Genomic DNA, 20,486 nt, shown 5'->3' on the forward strand with positions numbered 1-20,486 from the left:
CCCCCCCCCCCCCCCCCCCCCCCCCCCTTCTACATTCCGCATCATTCACAACCAACCTCGGGCCCATCCCCCACATACATAGCTATACCCAGAAATCCAACCCCCTCTCTTCACAGTAATATCTAAATCACATCTCCACATACCTACATAGATAGCTACATATATAGACCTCGGAGTAAAAAAAATTACATTCAAAACCCAGCAATCCTTATCTATCTATACCAACCCAACCCTCCCCACACTTTGGATTCGAAGATCCTTATGTATATGATTCTAAGCAAAACCGCATAACCAAAAAGCGTTTGTGGTTTAGTGGTAAAATCCATCGTTGCCAATGAATTTCCATTCATTCAACTTCGATGGGCCCCGGGTTCGATTCCCGGCGAACGCAAGACTTCCTTCTTTCTTTTTGATTTTCTTACTTTTTTCCTTTTTTGAAGAGGAGGAGGTTTCTTATTTTCGTCTTGTTTTCATTCTATTGTTCGGTTCGTGTTGTTGATTAACCGAGGATTGGGTGTGAGTTGGCCAACCGAACGATTACCTTCCTTTTATTCATTATTTATTTTTAATTTTTTGAGTTGGATATTGGCAGGAATCTAGAAGGGGCCAAGCACAAAGTGGAAGGGCGGGATACGATCATCACATAACACGATCAAGACGTTCTAAAACACAGCGTTTCATTTAAGGTCATTCATTATTAGCAATCATTAGCAAAGAAAGTTGTCGTTCTGTACAGGAGAAAAAAGAAGAAAAGCCCAATGCGTCAACCAGATAAGATCAATCATTGTAAAACCTTGTGTATCTCCTCCAGCCAAAAACGCCTCGCTAAGCACATGTAAGACGCCCCTTTTCATTCTTGCTCAAAGCAAAGACCTCCGGACTCCTTGCGTATCTATTATCAACATAAAGCCCCTCCGATAATATCCTTCGTGTCCGCCTTCTACAGATAAGGCATCCAGAGAGCATCAGTCCCAGCCAGATTCATGGGGTTGACAGCCTTGGCGATCAGGTCAATGACAGTCTGGTTCGCGGGCAGGGTGCCAGTTGGCGGCTGTGCAAGGCTCAAAGTTCTCTTAACGATGAGTTCACTATTGGTCTGCACCGTCTCCCTCAGCTGCCCCTCCACCATCTGAGGGCTCCTATGACTGCTCGTAAACCAGAAGATCATCTCATCACGCACAAACAAGCTGAGTTGCTGCTCTAGCTCGAATTCTGGTTCCGTAAGACATCGAGCAATGGCCATGATCGCGCAGCTGTAGATACCTTCCGTGGCAAGAGGCCCCATGAGCGTCTGAAGGTTTGGTGTGAGACGGAATGGAACCGGTTCGGGATTGTGGAAGAATGCTTTGCCTGCTGCCATACATGACATCAGTTCGGAACCCCAGACATTGCCAGTAGCACGAGCGATGGACATCTTGTGAGGGTATCGATTGTGCATGTGGAGGATGTATGTCATGAAGGTAAGTGCGGCGAACTGGTACGAGAACCGTCTACGGAAGAGCCAGAACTCAGAAAATGATGGATAGACGTTCGTAAAGTAATCGAGGACCAGATCGTGCCTAACCCATTTCTCCTGGATGGCAGTGAAAGTCTCCAACCGTGCTGTGAGAGCCTGCTCTGGGTGTTTCTAGATCGGGAGTTAGCTCTGATCAAGCGTTTACGTGGGCGCCAAAAACTTACCTTGCTCTCTAATAAGGCCCTCATTTTCTCCATTGTGAACAGAACCGGATCGTCCTTAGACATACCACTCTTTCTGCAATGGTCTTCATAAATGCCCTGAAGCGTGATATACGTAGGATCATCTTGGACCATCCGGATATGCGGCGCAAGAGGGATCATCAACGGCAGGTGGAAGTTAAGGTTGCGGCGTCGACTCTCCTTACGCTTGCTCAGGCTGCTGTTGAAATGTCTGAAGAGCTGCAAAATCCGCTCCTCACGTCTGCAATTCCGAGCCGCTGGGTGTTGAATGGCGAAGGGGTGAAGACTACCGTCATGACCTCGAATTTTCAATCTGCGGTGACAGACTCCTATACCTCGGACAAGATCGACATTTGGCAGGAATCTATCGATACGAACAAAGTCTTGATTCTTGTCTTTATGTTGCAGATACTGTCCTGGGACCTCGACCTCATCAAACTTCTGGAACCGGAATTCGCTGAGGTGGCTGGTGTAGTTCTCCAGGTAAGCAAAGGTCCGTCGGCGGTCAAGCTTTTCCTCAAATTTGTCTCGCCATCTCCGAAGCTTGTGGATATATTCGTACATCGTTGGTTTCTTGAAGACGAAGTCCGCGTCAAATTGTTTGCGGATATGGGCAGGGAGGATGGTCTCCGCAAATCTCGTGATGTTGGCCTCGGTTGCAGGTGGTAGCTTGACATCCTGTGCATATGAAGCGGGCATGCGACCGACGTAGTTAAGGGCATCGTTGAGCAAAGCCGTGATCAGGCGATACGCATCTTCGTCGGGTGGACACTTGAAGTATTTCCCAATTTGGTCGACCATGGATTCCATTGAGAGAGCCAATAGCGGGAATGCTGTCTTGAGAACCGCTAGGATCTCCTCGGTGTGCTCCCACGGTGGTTTTTTCTGTACGGCTTGAACTGCTGGAGGTGCTGCCGGTTGCCCACTGGCTCCATTCTGAATTGCTCCACTTTGATTGGGAGCGTTTGGATTGGGAACATTTGCCGCGCCATTTGTTTGACCATTTGCTGGGCCAGCGGCTGCGCCATTTGTCTCGGCTTCCGACTTCACGGTGGAGGAATTGGAATTCATCTCAGGGTTTGCAGTTCCAGGTCGCGATCCTGCCGCACTTTCAGGTCGTACAGTGTTGGGTGTCTCTTGCCGCTGAAGACTGGGTGAGCCATTTTGCTGGGGCGCTGACCCTTGAGCCTGAGCTTGCGCTTGAGCGCGAGCCCTGTTTCTACGCTCTTTCTCCTCCTTCTGCTCTTGACTTTTCTTGATTGCCAGCATATCTTCCCGGTTGGTTCTCAGTTGGAAATATAGTGCTTGAGGATATGACCTCGCAATCTTGGCAAGGATTCCGTGCGCCTTGGACGCTTCTTTGTGGCCGAGACCTGTTAAGAGCTGAGGAATGAAAGTGATCCAGTACCACACGGGGGTCTCGCCCTTGTACTCATCGAACTGAGCAGCCAGAGTACCTTCGGCATCATCAAGACTCAAAAGCCAAAGGATTCGAGCAAGCAATTTTCGGGACTTCGCATTTTTGAAAAGGCCAGCAGCTTCTAGGTAGCAACTTAATGCATTCTTTGCATAGGCATAGTTTGTGGGATTCTCCTTGAAGAGGCGGTCGTTGTAGTATCCCCACTCTGCCCAAGCCTTGGGAAGTTTGATATCGAAAAATAAAGCCATGCCATAAGCTTCAGCTGCGTCGTCCCGCTGACCTAGCTTCTCCAAGAACATACCCTTGAGCGTGTAGAATTCTGCCTTTTGATTGGGGCCAAAATAGTTGAGATTGGTATTGTTGATAACGTCCAATCCATTGCTGAGTTCATTGGGATTTTGGTAATGGCATTTCGCCTGCTCTCTGAGCTTCAAGAAAGCTTCTTGAATTTCGATATTAGGCAAGGTATATATCCTGCTGAGTTGGCTGATGCAGACCTCTGGCAAGTGATGCTTACGAGCAACGTGGGCGAATCGATTGATGATCCAAGCAGTCTCATGATAACCCCGGTATGCAAAAGAGGCACCGCTGGCGTTCTGGCCCTGCGGAGGCAAGAGTTGTAAGTATGTCGTATTGATGAGACCAAAGATGTGTTGTCTCCAAGTTACCAAATCCTGCCAGGCCGTGATATCGTCCCAAACATTGGGAAGTCGGTCTCGCCAAGTACCAAGTAACAATTTGAGTTCACCAGATTTGACATCTAGATTGCCTTGATTTGTTTGTGCCAGACTCTGACAGATAACGCTGGCGTCATGAAGCTCGACAAGCTGCTGGAAGTTCTGCAATAGCGGGATATGGGCATTGGTGATGCGTTTTGGCAATTGATGCCACTTGCGGATTGAAAGCTGTATCGCCTCATCACAGACCTTGCTAAACTCGGCAGGGGACTCGGTTTTGTTATGAAGCTTGAGCAAAGACATAAACGCCTGGAAGAATGTACGCCTGGGTGTTGGCGCATCCATCACGCCCTTGATGAGATTGTCCAATGCATCGCGGTGATCGGGGGTCTGCCACATTTCCGTCTGCTTCCATGCGCATTCCAGAAGAAGATCCTGGAAGTTCTCGTGCTTTGCAAAATCCTGGAGTATTTCCCATTGTTGAAGCTTCTGTGCGCATAAAACCCAGTGATCCTCCCAAAGCATGTACTCCCCTTGTGAGAATGGAATAGCACCGGTGCGAGCTTTGATCTGGGCCGTTTCGTACATGGTCTGAGCTTTGTCCCACATCCCGTTTTGTTCATATGAGAGGGCGGCATTGGTCTCCACAAATTGACAACGTCGACGCCAAGTTCCATAGAAAAGATCATCCTCCTGCAAACCAGCATAGAGCTCGACCAACGCATCGAGATTGCTCTCTCGAACCATTGCACTATCAATCTCCGGTTTGATAGCAGCGTTTTCAAGTTGAACAAGTGCGGTGTACCAGGCATCATATGTTTTCGCTTCAAACTTGAGAACGTGGGGCGGAATTTTGCATTCTGGCCAAGACTTAGCTGCACCTTCGAGAAGAGATTGAACGACGTTGGGTCTCTTGTCAATTTGACGTGAATGATAATCCTTCGTTAAGAGAGAGACCATTCCACGTTCTAGATCACTTCGTTCATCCTTGGGCGTGGCCGCCCAAAATAGTGGGAACAAGGCAACCCATATACTATGTGCGACGTTCGCGTCTAGGTGTTGCAGTTGGCTAAGAGGCTCGATAATGTCGCGAGCTTTGATGTCACCAAGTTCGGACACGAAACGTCTGTGGGAGGCCATCAAGCTCTCGAACTTGTTGTCTGCCATCAATGATGGAGTCCGGCTATCTCTTGCATAGGTCTCGAAAAGAGCCGAGGCAGGAATCATCCGAATATCTTCGACATTCAGTTGCACAGAACTGTTCAGGTCCACAGAACCAAGGAGCAACTGGGAAGCTTGAGCCAGCCAGTAGGAGTCGGCCAGGGTATCCCAATTCTGAGCAGAAATCACGTACGCGAGTCTTACACTTGCAGTCTTGGACTGACTCTTGTCAAAAATGGTCATGAACCGGTTGCGCATATCCACGTCCTGTGCTCTTGTGCCAATCAAGAATGCATGTTCCATTCGGACAGTGAGCTCAGTTCGGGTGATCTTGGGGTCCTCGTATATTCGAATGACGAGCTCCAAGAACTTCATCAAAAGGGTCTGATCTGCCCGAGTTTCAAATGTCAACATTTTGTGTAGGACTGCTGTCTTCTCCTTGAGCGTGGGCCAGGATCCCTCGGACCTGAAGACCCACGTCTCCACCATGTCCAAGATCTTTAGACAAAGCGGATTGCTCAAAGATTTCTCAACCAAAGTAGCGAGGACACTCAGGAAAGGACGTCGATTATCTCCGAGCACATCCATTCGCATTGAGATTATATCAATGGCCTTGAGCATTAAAGAAGTCTGGATCTCCAGGTCGTAAGGGCTCATGATATTGGCTTGTTCAGCATCGCCAGGTCGAACGAGGACGGGCAGTCCCGATTGACCCGTGACTGCATTGAAATGAGCCACGTGCTCTCGAGCCAGTTTTGACTGCAATGCCTTCATAACCTGGTTGATGTGTTGGTCCATCTCAGATGGCTTTCGTTGTGCTAAGGTCCACAATATGTTGATGCCAGAAATGTAATTGTTTGCCGACAGTGTCTCCGTGGCAATTGTGGAGAGGAAGGTGATAATTTCAGATGTCGAAGCTTCTGCCTCGCCTTCGGCATCCGCATCCTCCATCGGGACATCGTCGGGAACAGCATCTAGAATGCGCTTAAGAAGTGGCTTCAACTTGCGACCATCGTCGATAGTTTCACTTCCTGCATGTAAACAATCTTGAATCTCTGGATTATCAGACTTCAGAGACTTTTCAAGAACGCGCTGCAGTGTTGACATATTCTTCAAGATCCACTCGTCTGACTTGATGTTGACAATGATACGTACAATCTGGAGGGTGTTGACCATGTTGGTGATAAACTTCTCATCGGGCTTTTCCTTGTCGGAGTGCTCGCTAGCAAGCGCTGCAACAGTTCTGTCGCTTGCTAAAATTGTCTCGGTAACATTTGGAAATAGGTCAATATCGAGGTCACCCCAATACTGAGGTTGTAGAATGTTGTGAAAGAGTGACATGGCCTTCTTACACATTTCCACAGACGGAGGAGGTTGCATTGGGGCATGCGAAGCTGCCATTGTTGGTGTTCTGGCCGAAGGAAGTGGATAGCGCTCAGTGAGTGAAGCGATGAACTCTACCAGATATTTGACCATCTTAGCTCTTGCCATGGCTGGGATTTGGTATTCGGGCCTATCAATCGAAGCAGATGACCCAGGCTTAGACGGTGATGGCGAGGACGTTTGTTGATCGTTCAGACTATCCAGCTTACGCTTTTTCGTATTGGGAGACTCCGAGAAAGCACGAACTGGCGAGCTATCCTTTCCTTCAACACGCCTTTGTTCCCATTGCCAAATCAACGTCATCAGATGGAGAACCAATTTCTTGCTCTCATTTGATGAGTTGGGAGGCTGAGCAATCTTGCGCAGAGAACTGATGATGAGAGGGATGAACTTGTCCCGGGATTCGTAAAATAGATCGGCATGTTTCACCAGGAAGTTGAAGATGTTCGTCATTTGCTGGACATTCTGACTCTCTTCGGAGAGGATACGACGGGGAGCAGCTGCCCAGATAGGATTCCGGTCTCCGGGCGTCGCATTGCAGCGCTTAGGAAGAACAGGAGCTATGAGCTCCAATGCCTGACTCACCAGGGCGCGCCCCTCATTTTGGTTGGTCTTGAGCAGAGAAAAGTAGACCTGCTGGACAATCTTGGCCGGTGTCTCGTAGTGAGCAATGAAGTAGCCAATGACTACATATGCAGCATGTTTGTTGATCACGTCCTCAACACGAATATACGTCCAACCAAACTTGATGATGTCCTTTCTGGCTTCTTGAAGGACCGAATGATGATACTTTACGAGCATGGCAGTCAACTGCAGAACCTCCATTCGTGTGTGGTCAATTCCTGGCTGTGTCAAGTCATCGTTCGGATCACCCAGGCCGACCTTCCAAATCTTCGTGTGGATGGATTCAATAACTGCCTTATCTATCAGTCGAGGGCCCTTTGAGGCAGTTGGCTGCTTCGAAACCCGCATGATATCCATGGCAATGATTGGATTGACAAGGTTGTGGAGCAAGAAGGTTTTGGTCTTCTGTGACGCAGTCTTGTTCGCATACACCTCCAGGCATCTCATTACGACAGTCTTCCAGTATTCGATGGAGTCGTTGCAAATGATACGATTATAGAGGTATGAGAAGAGTGGGTGACTGGGCCTGAAGTCTTCCGCGGTGACTGAGTCAATCAGGCTAAACAGTGAGTCGAGATCTCGAGGGTGGTATTCTAAGAATTTAGTGAAAATCACCATCAACTGATCCCCAGCTTGCTCAGCGGCGAGACGGAGATTCGGGGGTAAGGTGTTTGTGCGCAAATGAAGTTCGAGATTTTTGCCCACCAACTTGAACCACTGAAGGTTCTCTTTCTTCTCCATCCAGTCGCTTGTTCCTTCAAACTTGGTCGTAGCATGGATGATGTTAATGGCATTGATCACGGCGGCATAGCGGGTTTCTTTGTTCTCGGCTCCCAAGTCCCCGCAACTCTTGATCAGGGACTCCACATTATCTACTACAACTTTCCGAAGTGGTTTGCTGTCTTCATGCTCGAGGACCTGTGCTAAAAAGCGACCATACTTTTGCTCCTCAATTTTTCCCAAAAGTAGAAGCCAAACCTCTTTGGGATAACGGTTGAGATACTTGTACAGAGGAGCGCGAAATGGGCTAGAACGAGTTCTGCGAAGCTTCTCCTCAAGATCTAGCGCGGTTTCAATAAGTCTCTCCTTAAACTGTTCTGCGGCAGGAGGCAGGAGATGGAAGATGTTGAACACAGAGGCGATTATCTTCATCTGCTCATTCTGCTCAATGAGGGTAAAAGAGATGCGCTGCAGTATGTTGGGTTCGGCAAGGACTTTGACATGGTCGAGCAGTCGATGACCAATCTCCACTTTGAAGTATGTTGTCAAAAGTTGCAACAGCCTGGCAAGACTATCGAGTCCGTGAACACTCAGACGTCGTGGGTCTTGCAGGCTTGCCAATACCGGTCGAAGCCCGTTCTGAAGAAGATCTTTCGGAAGCTTTGTTTTCTGAGACAGAACGACCCTCAATGCATCGTTCGCCGCCTCAATCGTCTGTTTTGATTCCAAGTACAGGCACTTGAAGAATACCGACACGATCTTTGTCCTGGTAGCATTCACTGGTAACTTTTGGGCGGAATTTTGTGTATCTTCAGGTGGAAGGAAGTCTTCAAATCCCATTGCTGTCGTGAGCATCTTGATGCAAGCAACTCGAAGGTTGACAATGTTTTCAGAGTTTTTATACTCCAATGGCTTGCCAGCGAGAGATTCATCGGGAGCGTCAGCCAAAGCCAGTGATTCCATGAGCAGTCGATTGAGATGGTCGTCAAAAACGACAAAATCGTGCTTTAAGCTCATGAAGTATGTAACAGCGTCGATGAAACCGATTTGTACCAAGAATGGCAGGGCTCTTAGTGGTTTGTTGTATATTGGCGTCAAAGAGCGTTCCTTGGTAGGCTCCAATAATTCATAGACCTCGACCCCAAGTTCTTTCGCAACAATCTCTAGTGCTCGTTTCGCAGTCTCTCGGACATGCCGATTCATGTGAGAGAGCTCGTTGCTCAGAATTCCGCATAGCTGAAACATTTTCGAAGGTCGCTGTGGTGGTTGACCTGGTTGAGCGGGTGGTGGGGGTTGCAGGTCGGCTTTGGAGGCGTTCTTCGTACACCGGTACAATAAGACTTCAAGAGTCTCTTGCGCTCCCACGCGAGTCTTTGCCGGTAAATCTGGTGGCATGTCTTTGATGACATATAGTAGAGCTCGCGCAAAGTCAATTTGTCTATCATGTACCCAGGCATCACCTAGATTGATCTTGGTGAGCAGGAGATTGATGCCTAGGCTACCGCCAGCTTTGGTAAACCACTCCTCCTCATAGCATCCATGGCAGAAGGTGCTGCTCAGATAGGTGAAGAAGGATAATTTAACAACCTCAGCATTGGATCCAAAAATGATGGCAGTTGATTCATAGATTTCCTGGATTGCAGCCTCCGCAGCTTCACGGACGGCAGGCATATCAGATGCTAGGGACTCAGCAATAGCATCCCCAAGTACTCTGCTATCGATAGACAACGGCCCCTCTCCGGCCCTCACATCAAATGCCTGGGTCTTCTTTTTCATTTCGATCAGAGACCTACCTACTTCAAGGATCGTAATGTGCCTGCAAACATTAGTCAACAATGCCATGGCTTCGGCAGATAAATCAGGCAACGAGACAGCGAAGATGCAGGCTTTGATAAGCTTTTTGAGCATCGCATCCTGTCCCTCCTTCTTGAGCGTAGACCGTTCTTTGTCGGTCGCCTCGAGAATGGAAAAGTCAGCATCGGACTTGTTTGCCAGCAGATCTTGAGCTTGTAGGCGGACAAGTCGAGCGAAATCATCTGGGAGACTATCAACGCCTAGGCGAAGTTTCAATTGGGCCTTTATCAGATGAAGGGCCTGTTTCTTATAGTAGCCATCTGACTTCTTCGCGGCAGCTCCTTTGGGAATCTCCATTAGCTTCCCAATAGCGAGATCCACCCCAATCTCGGCAGGGAATGCCCTATCCTTCTTCGTGCCGATTAGTTTAAGATCATAGCTGGTCACATCATCCGAAAATTGCTGAAAGGTCAGCCCTGGTGCGCCTGTCATGAACTTTCTGTTACGACCACCCAACTTCCCAAGAATCCGCATAGTGGTATGGGAGTGGAAATGGCTGTACGGAGCTGGTCGGAGATGATCGAAGAGTGCTGTCATCAATTCATCGATGACTGGTGCCATGATTGGGTCGAGGTAATCAGCTGTTAGATTGTCGACGCAGAGCTCCAGAGTCCGCAATCCCTGTCCCACCAAATCAGAACCAGCACGCAACGCAATCACGAGTGGCCGCATCAGAAAGCTGAGATGCGGAAGAAGATTGCTTAATCGTGCCGGAACTGTTAGACATAGTTCGACATAGAGATCTCGATCGGATGGCTTCCGAGCAGCCAAGAGGAGATTGTTGAGGACTTCTAGAAGCATCTCAAGGAGTGGGAGGATTTGCTTGTAGAGATGTTCAAACTTTCCACCTCCAATGCTTCGGAAAAGAGATCTCAGGAGTAAGAAGTAGTTCATTGGCTCTTCCGCGGTGGTCGATAGCTCAATCGATTTAGTAACGATGTCAACCACATGTGGCAACAGGACCTGCTCGTTCTGATTCGAGAAGAGAGTGACAGCCATAAAGGCGAGCTTGAACAAGCGAAGTAGGATGGAAGACTTCTTAACGTCAGCCGTTCCAACCTGATCAATACGATCCATAAGGAACCGAAGAAGCATGCCTGCAAAGCTGGGAGAGGTTGCTTCACTCGCAAGGAAGAACTGAGGCACGTGGAGCAGGGCAGTATGCTCAAAAATCATGTCGTAGAGCCTTGGAATCTCTTCGTTGAAGACTTCATGGAAGGTCGCTGGATCTATGCAGTGGAAGACCGTAGCAAAGGTTTCGAGCAGATCCTTCTCCTCCTTGCTACTGGAGATCATGTAGTGATTCGCCATAAACTCAACAGGAGAAGAATATTGGGACTCCGTTGCAGGCTTTTCAATCTCGTAGTACCGGAAGACGTAGGCACCTTCACGGAAGAGCTTGATGATGACTTGCACTTCTTCGGCGGTGAATCCATACGAAACTTCCTGCCAATGTGCAGGGGCATTGGTCGGATCGATTGGAGAAGCGACATTGCATGCCTTCAGTTGATAGAATGTGTTCTTCAGTCCATTCATCAGGTTCTTAAACAAGAACTTGTTGTCCGCCACAGGATCAGCGCCACGATCTCGAGGATTTGATGTTTTTATAGGCATAGCCGTGAAGATGTCTATCTCATCCCAATCAGGTGGGTGGTCCTTGTCCGCCAGATAGTTGTCAGGGGAGGTATCGGCTGATTGCTGCGCATACAACTTCGACAGCTTGACAGCATTAGGGTATTGTCTGTTCATAGCTGCAAACTTATCGCCTATGGCATTAAGAATCAGGATGAGATAGTGTCGAGCATCTGCCTTGTTGGGCATCTTCGCGATGCACTCAGCCATGTTGAGGAGTAATTTTGCACTCATGGTTTGGAAGCTGGTACCAGGGAAACTGTCCTGCAGATTCTTGGTGTAGACCTCAACAGTTTTTCGAATCTGTGCAGGCTCAAGAGAGTCCCGAACGTGATGTATCAGATCAGCAAGCATGCTGTATGCAAGAGGCCGCATCGTCTCGTAGACAGTCAAACCATCACCGATCAAGGTCCTCTCATCGAGAAGCTCGTCAATCTTCTTCGAGAAGATCTTCCGGAAGTTGAAGTTGATGATGTGCCGAATAGCCACCAGAAGTTCTTTTCGTGCTCCTGATTTCTCCCGCGGGCAATCCTTCAGTAATCGAACCACAATTTCTGGTAGTGTCGGGAGGAAATCGGTAAGCTGTTGCGCGTAGACACGGAGGAGATATGCCAGGAAGCTCATCGTTTTCACTTGAGCGGTAATGAACTCTCCAAAAGCAGCCCTATTGCGGATATTGGGGCTAACACCTGTAAAAATTGTCCCTCTCGCAGCAGCTTCCCTGTGTGCCTCCTCCTGTGGCTTTGCTTGGAGCATGAGGACGCTCTTAATGAGTGGCACAAATAGCTTCACATTCGCGGGGACAGACGCCCGGTAGACCTGGAATATAGATACCACGATGATCGGACATTCGGCCAGGACCTTGAACGATGCCATCCCCTTCAAGAGAGGCCTTGTTTGCTGCTGTGGATCTGCACCAAGGTCCGAGACGGAAGCAACAGGTGAACCAGGCCGGGGAGAGTTTTGGTACGTCTGTGAACTGCCGGGAGTTGATGCTGGAGGGCCATGGGATCCCGGTTCGGGGTTGTCCAGTTGTTCTCGTACCACTGCTTCCATCCCATCGAACAACTGCTGTATGAGGGTGAGGAAGGGCTGGACCTTGTCCTGGCAGACCTTGGTCTGGTGCCGCATGATATCCATAATCGTCTTAACGCATAGCGACGCATTTTCCTCGTTATCAACACTGACCAACTTTATCAGCAGATCGACAACTTGCCCAGCATATGGCTCGAATGGCTCCGGGGGGCTCGTAGGTAGACGGTGGAGTATTTCGAGGACACAATATCGCAGTTTCTAGAGGCCTTTAATTAGCACCTCCCCGCAGGTCATAACTGGGGTACACACCTGGTCCGCAGATGTGCTAATAAACACAGGTGGGCCATTCAAGCAGTTGATGAGCACCGGGACAAGCTTCTCCAAGAAGGCTGGGTATCTGGGGCCCGATATGTAGTGCTCTAAATTGTCGCGCAGCTGCGTCGCCGCCTCTACCTTAGCTTTGACATCTGTAGATCAAACTGTCAGCAATTGTAAACAGTAGTGGATTGGGTACTGCTGGAGCTCTTCGAGGGGCCGTACCTGAATCTGCAGAGCTCAAGCGCTGCGCCAGAATTTCAATATTATTTGTCGACATGGCTGCGGCATCCGCAATGGCGCAAGCCTTCACGAGAAGAGCCTCATTCGATTAAAGACGAGCGTTGCGCCGCGGCTTCGAGACGAGCGTGGTGTCGCGGGGAGAGGCTGGAAGATCCGAACAGGTCGTGTCGCATCGAAGACCGGAATGAAAGGAATCGAATTAATTAAATTTGCAGAAGAAGACTGCAGACCGGACACGCCCAATATGACCAGGTACACCGTAAAAAAAGAAGTGGGAGTGGGCTTGATCCAGGGCGTTGCAGTCAATCTGAGGCTCTGAATATGAGGCTTTCGCGAAATTCTGGATCGCGACTCTTCGTCCGGGGCATCGCTGAGACTATGAAAAGTGTTGTTCACGTGACATGACTAAGGCATTTTCGGTTAGTCTGCCGCCTGCGCCAATCAACGCTGGGTTAGGTAAGCTACTACCTGCTTAGTTCCCGTCTTTCAGCCTTTCAGGCAACCGTGCATACTATCACGTGCAGCTGATAAAGGTAGGTACCGTTTCAGCCTCAGGCAGCAGCGGGTTCTTATCGGGATAATGCATTTGCCGCCGTACCTTAGTCAAAGAAACGTTCGAAGAGACACAATTCTCTTTCAACCCACCATGATGTTATAAGGATAGCAGCCTCCTTCCCCGTTGCTGGGAGGCAGATATTGGAGGCTTCACATAACCATCATAGCGCCATCTTCAACCTTCGTAATGAATGACAAAATGAACTCCCACTCGGCCTTCTTTTATGGTTGGTTTCCCCTCACCCACCGACGTGCAGTTGATAGCTGACGATCTCTTCGATAGGGACTTTGGTATATGCTCTTGTGTACCCAGACTTTTCTGGAGCTAATCACTGATCTCTACGGCAGATGGCCCGCCAGGTCCTCTACCGTGTCTGCTATGGCAAATCCAATATTGCGGACGATCCAATCGCATCTTTACGTGCTGCGAACCTGACCATCCAGCCGGCGATCCTCTACGACCACTGCCGACACAAGGTCAGTGGTGCTGATTATCCGGGAATGATCCCGCAGAAGGGGGAATCTGTGCGGGGAACGTATGTAACGGGTCTCACGGATGCCGACCTCTATAGGTTGGATCTCTTCGAAGGCAGCGAATACCGCCGGGATAAGGTCAAGGTGGTCCTTTTGGGAGATGGAAAGGATAATGTCGCCGCGGATGCAGAGAAAGTGGACACTGAGACCTATATCTACATTGCAGGCGATGAACGTCTCGAGAAAGGAGAATGGGATTTCGATAGTTTTGTGCGGGACAAGATGCCGGGTCGATGGGCATCTGATTCCAGCGAGGAATACAATGGTTAAATCTACTATCTGCATACACTCCCAACTTTTGCTAATATAGGATAGGGCTGGATGACGGTCCTGACACGACTGGAGGACGAGGCATCAATACAGACATGTCAAACAGACTCCAGCATGACGCTGAGCATACGGAGACAGAAAAAGACTCTTGAGAGTGAAGTTTAGGATAGATCTGTTAGACGCGGGAAGATCATGGCATCTTGGAGGAATGAGTTTGGAAAAGTAGACCATAGAATAGAAGGTACCGGCCATGTTTCATCCCTAGTTAGCCCCCTCAACCTTTTTCGATGAGATCTAGGAGATCTAGTCAAAGGCCGGACGGAAAGTGTTTCACACCGCCGTTTTCTTCCCTTTTCTGGCATCTGACAGAATGTCTCGGCTCGAAATCAACTACTTAATTGTAGGTATGATGACCCTTGATACAGTCTCAACGTCCTGAAAGAAGAAGCCATGGATCCCAGGGCTGTTTCTTCGCTTTATTATCTCTTGGCATGGACAGAGCCAGGCGCTGGCACATTAATGAATGGTGAGTGGACATGGCAGAAGAGTGCAAGGCCATCGTGATAGTTCTTCTCCCCCGACCGATCTCTCCTTGGCCCTCAGGAAGACCAACCTTTATAGGAGACACAAGTCACACAACGTCAGGATACTGAGTTTATCAAAAGGGTATCTATCGCAGCAGTACTTTTTATAACCCCATATAGACAGGTACCAAGGCGTAGCCCAAATAATGGGACAACCAGGCAGTATGGTCTGCTTAAACAGGCTTAAAGCTTAGGTGACAGTGGTATTGCTATACTTTATATCTCTCGTCCATCATTCGCCTCCTACTGTGTATGTTTTTGACACATGCGCAAGAGAGAAGCGGACCAGATCTAGTAGAGTTAGATATACTTTCACAGAAATTTTACCGTCTATCGGTTATGCCAGTGCATCAACTTTGTCGGTCCTTGCATCTAACCGTATGTTGTTTTTGGCAACTTTTTCCTTTGAGATCTCAATAGAGGCTCTTTACAGGGTATTCTTCTATTCCAGTGATATTCAAGTGCATGGGCGATCTTATGGCTGGATACCGGCATCCTTTGATGAAAGAGGCTGACATCTGTTTACTTTACTTTCTTTGTCAGTTCCCGAGTCTCTGTATTTCTGTCTAGCTAGTCCTTGAACCTTTTAGTTGCTTTGTCTCTGAATTGTTTTTTCCTCAATTGTATCTTCCTTGGGTTACGCCGTCCTTCAATTACTTTTATTCTTCAAATGTGCTCGCTCCCCTTTTACTACATTATCCTTTGATTCTGTTGCCCTTGAATTCTAGCACTTTTATTGTCTTGTCCTTTCGTTACTTTTTGCTTCTATTGTCTTGTCCTTCGGTCGCTTTGTCTTTCGATCGCTTTGTTCTTCGATTGCTTCATCTTTCCATTGTCCGCGGCATCTAATATTCACTGCCCCAAAACTACATTGTTCTCAATGGCGCCGTCTTGTTCTATTGTGTGAATGAATCTTAATAGCCGAAGGATTATGCGAGTTGGTATATAAATTTCTGACTGAGACGCCTGATTTATCTCTTCTTCTAACCACTTCACAAAGATACAAACTACAACATCACTGCACCAAACCTCGAATCTTTCCGAGGCCGATTCCCAAAAAAGCACACACTCAACCACAGATCCCCTTCACGAACAACAACCTCAGAAACAAATCATCCAACATGATGTATTCCACATCCACCGTTGTCATCCTCGGACTGGCATCACTCACCAGCGGACACATGATCATGAATACCCCTGTCCCATACGGCAAATCCACTCTCAATAACTCTCCACTCCTCGCAGACGGTACCGATTTCCCTTGCAAACAGCGTCCGGGAGTGTATGATGCGGAGGGAGCCAACAACATGATGGCTCTTGGGTCATCCCAAGAGCTTGCCTTTACAGGCAGCGCCACTCACGGAGGTGGTTCGTGCCAAGTCTCGATCACCTACGACAAAGACCCGACCAAATCCAGCGTCTTCAAGGTGATTCACTCCATTGAAGGAGGTTGCCCAATCAAGGGTGTGGCTGGAAATAACGGAGATGATGCCAACGCTGTGGATCCAGACACCTACACCTTCACCATACCATCAGCCCTTCCAACGGGATCCGCTACTCTGGCCTGGACATGGTTCAATAAAATTGGCAACCGCGAGATGTACATGAACTGTGCTCCGATCACCATAACAGCGGCAGCCTCTAAGCGCAGTGATGAAGGCAATGTCACTCAACTCATGGAGCGCGATGCCGCAACATACAACGCCCTTCCTAATATGTTCGTTGCTAACATTGGTAATGGATGTACTACCCAAGACTCGACCGATCTTGAGTTTCCCGATCCTGGAGACTCGCTAGATTTATTTGGAACGGCCACGGCGACCCCTTCACCAGCAACCGGCACGGGATGTGCAACCGCGACGGTAGCCACTGGTTCACCAGGAGTCTCCTCGGACTCTCCTCCTGTGGCAACATCGGCTTCAACTTCAGCCCCGTCATCAGCTTTGACATCTGCCTCCCAGGTAGTCTCTTCGACTCCTCAAGGGTTAGATGGAGTGTTTGCCACTGTCATATCCCAACCTTCGGCAGCAAGTCCCGCTCCCACAGTCTCTTCAACTAAGCCCGCAGGCCCAGTCGCTTCGTCAATCAACAGCACTGCTTACCCTTCCACCACTTCCACCCCTTCTACCTCTTCTATCCCACTCAGCACAGGCACCTCGAGCTCAGGCCCAGGACTAGCCCTTACCGGAGCTTGCTCAACAGAGGGGATGTGGAGCTGCATCAAAGGAAGCTCTTTCCAGCAATGCGCCAGCGGAACCTGGTCTGTCGTCCAACCACTCGCTGCAGGCACCTCATGCACACCTGGACAATCCAACGACATTGACATTGCTGCTGCTGCGACACGCAAGCGACTCATTCGATTCTCCGACGCCCACCGCCGTCGTCACCTCCACAGGTCCTAATTTCCTTGTCAATTGCCGGCGTTTTTTGATTTTTTCGTTGTATTTGCCGGTTTACGTTGCGATACCCTGGAGGCTCCTCTTCTTCTGTGGTCTCTTATTCGATTCTTCCTTCTTCTCTTTATTGTGGAGGAAATACTACAACCTCATAGGCCTGGAGCTGTTGGGGGGCACGATTGTGCTACAGAAAATTGAGATGGGCGATTGTTTCTTTGAAATGATCCAGGACTCGATTAGGTAGCAAAATAAAAGCTTGTGAATTTGAAACCTCTCTTCATAACATGCAAAGTGATTAATATAAGAAAACTCCCTGATCTCTGTTGTATCCGCGAGGTAATTGAGGTCTCATTAGTAATTAGATTGCAGTGTGTGCACATATCGAGACCAGTGCTTGGAATTTCAGTTCAATATAGTGATTTTCAAACCACTTGTAACAGATCTATCATTCCTGGAGTCGAATCAGATTTATATAATAAGTGGAGTTGTAGAACGCAGGGCATACTGAAGTAATTTGTACATTTTACACGGGGTTGAAATCCGGGGAAACAGGGGTACCTTGAGAGGCGGCTGTGGGGCCGAGGTTTTGCCGCCTATGTCGGACCCTCCGACGCCGACTCCCCATCAACAACTGCACAATGCGTTAACACAACCGCCCTCCATACACCATACCTCCAACCACGCGATAACAACATCCGACTACTAGACTAAGCAACTCGGTCAAAAGTAACGCCCTCTTCCTCCCCGAGAAACTGAGATCTGCGCGAGTTCGAGTATCTTGAATCAGAGATTACCATTCTCGAAGTTATTGGGTCTAGAAACCCTGCTGTAGTGTACCGCATTACTGCTGGGGTCAGCACTTTCGCACTCAAAGTAGTAAGTATCCGCAAATTCTCTATATCAGATTCTATCTAATGAATAACTAATAGCATAAATACAAAGACGAAGCTATATTGAAACCCGGCACACGCAAATGAAACATTTTCTTCGAGAATAAATGAGCCGCCTACTCTCAATCATCACCCCCTGGGCGAGTCCCTCCCCGCGCCAATACCAGGATACTAAAACCACCTTAGCTGAACCAATCTAAGAGCAAACCGCGGAAGTTGTTCAAGTCGGCAATGTATCGACCCGCCTTGTGCAATGATATCTTATGAAGCGGGAGCACGATGAACCGATGCAGAATGGTCCTTGGAAGGACTACTTTTCAAATGCGTCAGGAAACCATATTTTTTAGGGTCTGGTTCTCGAACAGCTTGTGGGAGCCCGGCCCCTCTGTGGCTTTGATGCATCAAATCTCTCTGGAACTATTATTTCCGGAATTTGAAACAGCCGCCGTCAAAAAGCACTAAAATAAGATCTATAAGAGAAGAGGTGGCAGTTGAAAAGTAGTTCAACAACCTACTTGCCGCATTCAGCTTTATGGAAAGGTAAAACGCGGGTATTAGGTCGTCCATGAAGCAAAGACGGGTCGACCCAGTCAGCCAGACCAACAATAGCGCTATATGATCTCGGCGAGAAAGATAGAAATTCGAGACATAAGACCAAACAGATGTCACCGATCACATCATACTAACTATTACCATGTCGCGAGAAGAGTTTAGGGGAGGGACGAACACTGGAAGACAATGTGGATGGTGACATGGGATTTGCCCGCTAGTCACGGGATTTGTCTCACTACAAATTTGCTGCTGCCCGAATATGCTCCACCTCCACCTCTACTACATTGACGGGAGTCAGGGGCTTTCCGTCCCCCAGGAAATATGCTTCGATGTTCTCCATGGCAATCCTTTCAAAGTTCTAGACACAGTGTCAGCATTCATACCGTGGCCTCGCTGCTTGGAATTGGCTTACCGCGTTGGTGTCCACACTTCCGCCTCCAATATGTGGCAACAGAGTAACCTTCCAGTTGTCAAACAACTTGGGATTCACAACTGGCCTAATCCATGCATTAGTATTGTTGATAGTTATGGGTTACAGCCCGAACAGTGCAGGAGACATACTCTTCATGGAAGACATCCAATCCCACGCCTGCCAGAGTTTCGTCTTCAAGGGCTTCAACCAATGCTTCCTCATCAATGCATTTTCCACGTCCGACATTGACTACTCTCGCACCCTTTTTCATAATTTTGAAGGCTTCGCGATTGAGGAGATGGTGTGTGGCAGGAGTATGCGGACAGGCAAGGAGAACACAGTCGGCGACCTTCAGGAGAGAACCGAGCTCTGCATGATACACGGCGCCACCCAGAGATGCCTCAATCGCGGGAGACTTCCTGCTGCGCCCAAAATAGTGAACAACCATACCCAACGCCCTGGCCCGTGCTGCCGCTGCGTAACCGATCTCCCCTAGCCCAATAACACCGAGGATATGGTTCCGCGGATTGTACGAGACGTCGACAGCTTGTCTCTCAACAGCAAAGTAATCGGCAGATTTCAAGGCACGTGTCTGCTGCTCGCAGAATGAAGTATATCGGAAGACGGCGATGATGAGGAACAAAGCAATGTCGGCCGTGGAGTCGTTGGCGCCACCGGCTCCATTGCAGTACCATATTCCTCTTCTTGCGAGCTCCCTCGTATCTTCGCCATCATATCCATGATTGCAGGAGGCAATAATCTTGCAGGAAGTAGGTAGGTGCGCAATGAGCCCTTTGTCGAGAGGTGGGAGATCATTTAGGCTGTTGCTGGGCCGTACAATTCCATCGATTTGAGAGTATTTACCTCCAGGTGAAAGCGCCGAAATAAACTCATCTTTCGAGCTGCAGTCATAATAAAGTAGCGTAAAACTGCTTTTAAATCGAGTAAATTCCGAATGAGCATGCTGGATGGGTTGTCCCACATAGAGAATCGTGGGTTTGACGGATGGTGACATTTTATTTGCCCTGGTGTTCAAACGTTTCGGAGCGTTACGGTTATTATTGTAAGTTACTGTAAGTTTGTATATGGTACGAGAGAGATTCGTGTATTTATGTGAGGCCTTGATGACAAGGAACTAAACTACAGGCTAACAGACGCAGAAACAATGCCCCTGGCCCTGTCGATGATTTCGCCGCGCGGGTTCGATGGACGAAAAGGGCTGGCATCGATGCTTAGACGCCGTAGCCACAGGGGCCGCCCGATACGCCCTAATCTCACAGCAAGATGTACCCGAAAGGTGCCATGTGGAGTTAATATTATTAATTGCTCTAAAGCAGTTATTTCCCGGCGACCGGCCATCTTCGATATGGTCGTACTCAGCTTCTCGGCCGTTCTGTGTACGAGGCCCTCAGAGAGATCGATTTCGTCTCTAGTTGCATCGAGCACTGAATTTTCGGGATGTTTTTCTTATTAGACATTAGTCTTGAATTTTGACTATAAGACTTTTTGCTCTTATATTAGGGAGGTATCC

General features: G+C 48.6%; 4 protein-coding genes across 4 annotated transcripts; 2 read left to right on the plus strand and 2 right to left on the minus strand.

Moving 5' to 3' along the window:
- Window positions 1-940: 940 nt before the first annotated feature.
- On the minus strand, window positions 941-12,799 carry M430DRAFT_96991 (hypothetical protein; the record flags this gene model as incomplete). The annotated part of the gene is made up of 4 exons (XM_024870002.1): window positions 941-1,627; window positions 1,681-12,462; window positions 12,514-12,671; window positions 12,745-12,799. The coding sequence occupies 4 exons, from the start codon at window positions 12,797-12,799 to the stop codon at window positions 941-943; spliced, it is 11,682 nt and encodes a 3,893-aa protein (XP_024723240.1).
- A 717-nt stretch (window positions 12,800-13,516) lies between these two features.
- Window positions 13,517-14,273, plus strand: M430DRAFT_17119 (hypothetical protein; the record flags this gene model as incomplete). The annotated part of the gene is made up of 4 exons (XM_024863607.1): window positions 13,517-13,544; window positions 13,601-13,608; window positions 13,666-14,116; window positions 14,167-14,273. The coding sequence occupies 4 exons, from the start codon at window positions 13,517-13,519 to the stop codon at window positions 14,271-14,273; spliced, it is 594 nt and encodes a 197-aa protein (XP_024723241.1).
- Window positions 14,274-15,829: 1,556 nt separating this feature from the next.
- Window positions 15,830-17,035, plus strand: M430DRAFT_84482 (hypothetical protein; the record flags this gene model as incomplete). The annotated part of the gene is made up of 1 exon (XM_024869620.1): window positions 15,830-17,035. A coding segment is annotated over one exon (1,206 nt), but the record flags the coding sequence as incomplete, so codon positions are not given.
- A 1,703-nt stretch (window positions 17,036-18,738) lies between these two features.
- On the minus strand, window positions 18,739-19,970 carry M430DRAFT_135887 (hypothetical protein; the record flags this gene model as incomplete). Its single annotated transcript, XM_024862429.1, has 3 exons — window positions 18,739-18,901; window positions 18,956-19,040; window positions 19,105-19,970. The coding sequence occupies 3 exons, from the start codon at window positions 19,968-19,970 to the stop codon at window positions 18,779-18,781; spliced, it is 1,074 nt and encodes a 357-aa protein (XP_024723243.1). The 3' UTR covers window positions 18,739-18,778.
- Between the last annotated feature and the right edge of the window lie 516 nt (window positions 19,971-20,486).

Source organism: Amorphotheca resinae (genome assembly GCF_003019875.1).
Source record: "Amorphotheca resinae ATCC 22711 unplaced genomic scaffold M430scaffold_3, whole genome shotgun sequence".
Lineage (NCBI taxonomy): Eukaryota > Fungi > Ascomycota > Leotiomycetes > Helotiales > Amorphothecaceae > Amorphotheca > Amorphotheca resinae.